Source organism: Parambassis ranga, chromosome 6 (genome assembly GCF_900634625.1).
Source record: "Parambassis ranga chromosome 6, fParRan2.1, whole genome shotgun sequence".
NCBI classification, from domain to species: domain Eukaryota; kingdom Metazoa; phylum Chordata; class Actinopteri; family Ambassidae; genus Parambassis; species Parambassis ranga.
This window is the reverse complement of record NC_041027.1, coordinates 15,559,065-15,564,592: the sequence shown is the minus strand read 5'-3', so window position 1 is coordinate 15,564,592 and position 5,528 is coordinate 15,559,065. Positions and strand designations below refer to the sequence as shown.

General features: G+C 54.1%; 2 protein-coding genes across 3 annotated transcripts; one reads left to right on the top strand and one right to left on the bottom strand.

Annotated features, from left to right (window-relative positions):
* Positions 1-3,243, bottom strand: twnk (twinkle mtDNA helicase). 2 transcript variants are annotated; one of them, XM_028407618.1, is made up of 7 exons: positions 3,071-3,243; positions 2,237-2,867; positions 1,460-2,162; positions 1,140-1,380; positions 958-1,065; positions 738-879; positions 1-613 (listed from the first exon to the last, which is right to left on the bottom strand). In XM_028407618.1, the coding sequence occupies exons 2-7, from the start codon at positions 2,840-2,842 to the stop codon at positions 266-268; spliced, it is 2,148 nt and encodes a 715-aa protein (XP_028263419.1). In that variant the 5' UTR covers positions 2,843-2,867; positions 3,071-3,243; the 3' UTR covers positions 1-265. The 2 variants fall into 2 exon arrangements, with proteins under 2 accessions (XP_028263419.1, XP_028263418.1); XM_028407617.1 differs by having other exon boundaries at positions 2,237-3,242.
* Positions 3,217-4,801, top strand: mrpl43 (mitochondrial ribosomal protein L43). Its single transcript, XM_028407622.1, has 3 exons — positions 3,217-3,582; positions 3,668-3,774; positions 4,380-4,801. Exons 1-3 carry the CDS (start codon positions 3,452-3,454, stop codon positions 4,595-4,597), a joined length of 456 nt encoding a protein of 151 aa, XP_028263423.1. The 5' UTR covers positions 3,217-3,451; the 3' UTR covers positions 4,598-4,801.
* Positions 4,802-5,528: the final 727 nt, after the last annotated feature.

Below are 5,528 nucleotides of genomic sequence, written 5' to 3'. Positions count from 1 at the left end.
AGCAGTATCAGAGACATTTTAATAAAAACAGCAGCTGATGGTAGAAACCACGTTACAGTCAGATACAGACTCAGTGTGTAACACAAACATAAAAAACATACCACACGTCCTCAGACTGAAGCCTCGTCACTGCACATCCTGCTTCTTCATTTGATCATGAAACAGATCTGAACATCCTGGTTTCACTGTGAACTACAATTCATTTAGAAATGTTGACATAAAACTGTCTAACGCTCATCTTCCATACAAAAGTCCTAATGGTCCCTCAGTCCTGCTGTCCCTTCTGGCTGCTCGCCGCCCCTGCTGCAGGACTCTTTGCAGTTCGTGGAGTCTTTGTTGCTTTTGTGCTTTTCTCTTTTTTAATCTCCTCCTTCTTCTTCACCGCGTCCCCTTCCTCGTCCTCCTCGCTCTCCGGCTTGGGAGCGACCTTCCTCAGGCGGTGTTTGCCTTTGAGCGGAGTTGCGAAAGTGAGCGAGGACTTGATGAAGTCCAGGGGGAAGATGCCCACGTCTCCGTCGAAGCGGTTCTTGGTCACCTGGAGCGACCTGCGGCCGGGACACGTCACCAGCTTCTTCTCCTGCAAGATGAGGACGTTGTCGGCCTCTTGACTGGCCTGGACGGGGTTAAAAGTCAAAGTGAGACACGTCCGGTTTGTAAACAATAAGTCAATAAAGGTTTATTTATTAAGATGCACTGATAATCAATGTCTGAAACCTGAAGCCCTGTCTCCGTCTCACCTTAGCAGAGCCAAAGATGGACGCCGTCTGCAGCTCTCGGTCATCCTCCTCCTTCCTCGGGTGGATGATCAGAGTGACGTGGCAGCTGCTGTTAGTCGCAAACTTCCTGAACACCCCGATAATGTGGTCCTGGACGGCAAACCTGCATCAGATGAAAGGTCACTTAAAAACTGTCAGCACAGGGCTGTGGGGGGCCGGGGCAGGCGGCTCGGGCTCTTACTTGTCCACTGAGAGGTTTTCTTGTCCCATCATGAACTGCAGATTGTCGATGATGACGTGGTTGATGTCGTAGAGGTAGACAGCGTGTTGCATCGTGTCCAGCACCGTCCTGCAGACAAGGTTAGACAATGAGCACAAAGCACAGAGAAGCAGGGGGAGTCCTGCAGCGGTGATCAGACGTACTTGATGTTCTGCTGTCCGTGGAAAGTCATGAAGTAGAGCGGCAGCTCCTCAAACTTGTCTGCCCAGAAGTCGTACTGCTCCAGGTTCTCCTCCAGCCTCTGCATGGCGAACTGGGTCAGCATGATCTTGGCCAGGCGCACGTTGTTGATCTCAAAGCTGCCCCACAGCGTGTTGACGCCCTGCATGCAGAGATCCAGGGCCAGCTCGCTGATGAAGGTGGTCTTCCCGCTGCCAGTAGGACCTGGTTCAGAAACAACAGATGATCACACAGACTGCTTAGATGGAGGTCTGTCCTCTTATTGGTCCCGATCACCCCTTACCTGTGAAAACAGTCAGCTCTCCCCTGCGGTGGCCCTTTAAGATCCTGTTGAGCTCTGGAAACCTGGTCCACTTGACCCCTGCCACCTGGTCCGTGTTGACCAGCTCCCCGTACACGTCCTCTCTCAGCTGCTTGAAGGACACGATGGACTTGTGGGCTGCTGGGATGGAGGACTTGATGATCTGGCTTAAGTTCTTGCCTCGGGCCAGCGCCTCTACTGGACATGGCCTGAACTCCCCGGGCCGCACCAGCGAGCAGCGCCTCAGGCCCAGTTTGCGAGAAAAGATCTTGGACGCCTCCCAGGAGCGAATGTCCCCCCCCAGCCACAACGTCACCCGCTTGAACTGTTCCAGGTAGGGCAGCAGAACTGGCGGGAGGCAGTTCACACCGCGGGGGAGAGCTACGGTGGGGAGACCTGTGGCCTGACTCACTGCCAGAGAGTCCAACTCATGACCCGTCACAACCACCTCCAAGTCCATACGGCCCACCAGAGGGAGGCCGAACAGGTTGTAGTAGGAGGTGGCCTTTGGGACTGTAGCTTCATTGTAAACGACTCGGTCGGTGTCTGAACTTTGGGCCGACAGCAGCTTGACACCTTTCAAGGAGGAGTCAGGTCCTCCGAACCAGGGGAAGACCAGACTCTTAGTGGGCTTAAAGAGCCTCACCCCAAACCTCTTCAGGGTGGCGTTAGAGATCTTTGTGATCTAAAGGAAACATGAGAACAACCATCATCCTGAGCAGACATGCAGAATATATCAGAGAAGTAAAAACACCATACCTGGAACATGGTTTTAATGAGCTGCGCCTCCTCTTCAGGGAGGTCACTGAGGGGCACAGAGCTGGACCAGATCCTCTGCACCTCCCTCAGCTCCCTCTCCCTGTCCTCCTGCTCCTCTATACTCTCTGGATACCCCAGCAACACGTGAGGGCTGAGGAAGTCCTGCTCCTCCTTCTGCATCACTTCCAGGCAGTCCTGCAGGTCCTCCCAGCTCCCCTCCACCAGCGTGTCCTTACACAGGAACTGTCCCGTGGTCTTGTCGATGAACAGGCTGAAGCCGTCCTTCCCGGCAGACGGCTCCATGAAGATGCTCGGGACGTGGAGGCAGCTGTAGCCATCATGGAAGGGGACCTCTTTGGAGCGCAGGTACTGCTTGATGTCTGTGGCTGTGATGGGGGTCACAGGGAAGTCCACGGTGGACTTGGCGTCCTTTTTATAACCCCTGTGTGCCAGGAAGTAGCCTGTACCCCACGGACTTTGGAGACACGGAGGCCTGTGAGGAACGAGTCTCGAACAGAGGGAGGACACATGTCTTCGGCGGACGCACCTGGAGGCTGCCGCCTGCAGGAGACAGGCGGTGCCCCTCAGCAGCGAGCCCCTCCACATGGGTGGTCCCGTCAGCACATGGGACCTGCGGAAACACGGCACCACGGAGAAACCGGATTAACCTGACGGTCAGACTAAGGTACAAGTCCAGACTACAGGGGGCCGAGGAGGCGCCGACAGAGGCAGGAAGATGTTTTCTGTTGCACGGTGTGAACCAGGAAGCGAATCACAGCCCAGAAAATATCAAGTTTAACACGACAACAAACCAAAAGACAAGCAGCAGCTCACTCCTGCAGCCTGGCCCACGCTCCATGCCCCTCCAGCCCGGGCTTTCGGTGCGTCTTCAAAACAACTCCGGTGTGAAACACAAGCGGAATCACGTGTGTCCCACTTTAACACGTCACCTATGTTGCATGAACAGACGGTAGACGGCAACAGACAGTAACACTGTTGTTTGTTGACGTCAGAGTCCTTTATTTCAGGCTGTGGTTATGAATCTTATTTCTTTTAAACGTTCCGTCAGTGGTTTGTTTCCCGCCGGAACTTCTTCCTGACGGACAGCGCTGCGTTCGTGCCCGTGAAAACGTCCTCTGAGCGCCGGCGCTGCCTTCCGTCTGTGGACGGTTTATCTGGTGGTTCTTTGTTAAACAGCAGACCGAGGACTGGACCATGACCTCCAGAGGGACGCCGAGCCGCTTCCTGAGGAGCGTCCTTCAGAACGGCGTGGGCCGGTACCTCTGCCAGCTCAAACGGGTCTCCATCCTGTTCTCCAGGAGCGCTCCGAGCTCATTAGGAGTCCGGTAGGAACACATGACGTTATGCTGGGGGGGGGGGGGGGCTTCTTATTGATCACCAGTCACATTTATCTTCTGTACGCTGTTGTAGGGACTTCATTGAGGAGGGGGTGGTGGACTATGCCAAGAAGAACCCCGGAACTGTTGTGTACGTGTCCCCTCAGTCCAGCACCGCGGCCAAAGTGGTTGCAGAATACTGTAAGTGTTTCCTTCCACCTGATCCGCAATTTATTCACGTGTTTTTATCACTTGGATGCTTCAGTGCAGTAAATATACATCAGTCACAGTCACAGCTGTAATTAGACAGTTTACAGACACATGCTTTATTTACTGAGGACTCAACAGACAGCAACATGCTCAGTGAACCGTGTGTGAACAGCCACGGTCATGACTCCATCACAGCTGGGTCACAAATGACCTCCTGTATCCGTCAGCCCTGCTGCACGTAAAGCTCCACCTCAGGGACGTGTGCAGGTCTCCCGGCAGAGGGACATGTGCAGGTCTCCCGGCAGAGGGACATGTGCAGGTCTCCCGGCAGAGGGACATGTGCAGGTCTCCCGGCAGAGGGACATGTGCAGGTCTCCCGGCAGAGGGACATGTGCAGGTCTCCCGGCAGAGGGACATGTGCAGGTCTCCCGGCAGAGGGACCTCCGCCTCTGGTCCAGTTTGGTGAAAAGATTCTTATCAAATTATTTGTAGGTCTTTAGAACATGCAGCAGGGGGCAGTGTGACACTGGCTTTTCATAGTTAATCAGACATGTCCCTGTCCACCTGGATCAAAAGTCTCTCGTCCCTCCTCTCAGTGAACGGCAGCGTGAGAGAAGAAGACGTGGCCAACAGAACGCCTCAGCAGATCTCAGAGCTTCTGACCAAGCTGACGGGTCAGTCGGGCCTGGACATCATCCGTATCCGTAAGCCCTTCCACACGGACAGCCCGAGCATCCAGGGCCTGTGGCACCCGTTCACCAACCGGCCGCCGTCCATCGGCCCCATCAGGCCACCGGAACAGGACTCTAACTGAGGACGCTGCTGCTCGATCCTGATTGATGTGTTTGATGTTCCTGTCTGAATGTTTGTGTCTGATGGCAGCAGAGCTCTGAGGACTGTGAGATAATCCAGAGGCGCCACAGAACTTTAATCTGAAGGCTGCTGGAGGATTCATGCAGGAAACTGTTTAGATTCAGATCGACTGTGTTTGAGCTGAAAAAAAGATTCTTTAAACCAAGACGTCAGATGTTTGTTTTATTGAAATAATAATGTTTTTACAGTTTACTGCTGACAGTCTGAAGGTGTCCCTGCTGCAGCCTGAAACCATCCAGAGCTTAAATAAACATGACGGGCTGTGAGGCTCTTAACCTTCAGTGGGCGTCATCGTGTGTCAAAGGAGCAGAACCCCCCCGGGTCATCTGTTCACATTTACTGGGCAGATGTTGGCAAAACTACTTGGAAGTTGAATTCATGGCTGACTGTGAAAGGCGTTCAGGGTCAAGCACAGATAACAGGAGTACAAGATGAATATAAATCAGCACACAGATGGAACGTGGCAGCAGGAAGTGGGTGAGCTGAGGCGATGAGACACTGCAGGTACAACAAGAGAGGGACCATCGGAGAGTTCTGCCTCCTCTACAATACAACCGAGCCTACGACCACAGGAGCGCTGCTCAGCTTCCTGTTTTTCTGCTGTTTCACTCATGGCGCTGGTCGCACACATCACACCAGCTGTCCTGATGGGAAACAGCTCAGCTTGATCCGCGGAGGGCGTCTAAATAAAGTTGCTGTTGCTAAGCGACGGCTGCTGAGCCTGAGCTGGTGTCATACCTCTGCCCTGTCGCAGTCCTGTGGATGGAAATGAAGCGCTCTCAGAGGAGGACCCGCCGCCAGCCGAACAACAGGATGCAACACGTTAGACGTGTTCCTTCATGACAACCCCCCCCCCCCCCCCCCCCCCCGAA

Bases quoted from the DNA above. Each gene is read 5' to 3' on its own strand.
- twnk (XM_028407618.1), bottom strand. From the start codon at position 2,842: ATGTGGAGGGGCTCGCTGCTGAGGGGCACCGCCTGTCTCCTGCAGGCG. The intron at 1,066-1,139 runs GTACGTCTGATC...CCTTGTCTGCAG, and splicing joins CACGGACAGCAGAACATCAA to GACGGTGCTGGACACGATGC. The intron at 614-737 runs GTGAGACGGAGA...AACCCCGTCCAG, and splicing joins CCATCTTTGGCTCTGCTAAG to GCCAGTCAAGAGGCCGACAA.
- mrpl43 (XM_028407622.1), top strand. From the start codon at position 3,452: ATGACCTCCAGAGGGACGCCGAGCCGCTTCCTGAGGAGCGTCCTTCAG. The intron at 3,583-3,667 runs GTAGGAACACAT...ACGCTGTTGTAG, and splicing joins CCGAGCTCATTAGGAGTCCG to GGACTTCATTGAGGAGGGGG. The intron at 3,775-4,379 runs GTAAGTGTTTCC...CCCTCCTCTCAG, and splicing joins CAAAGTGGTTGCAGAATACT to TGAACGGCAGCGTGAGAGAA.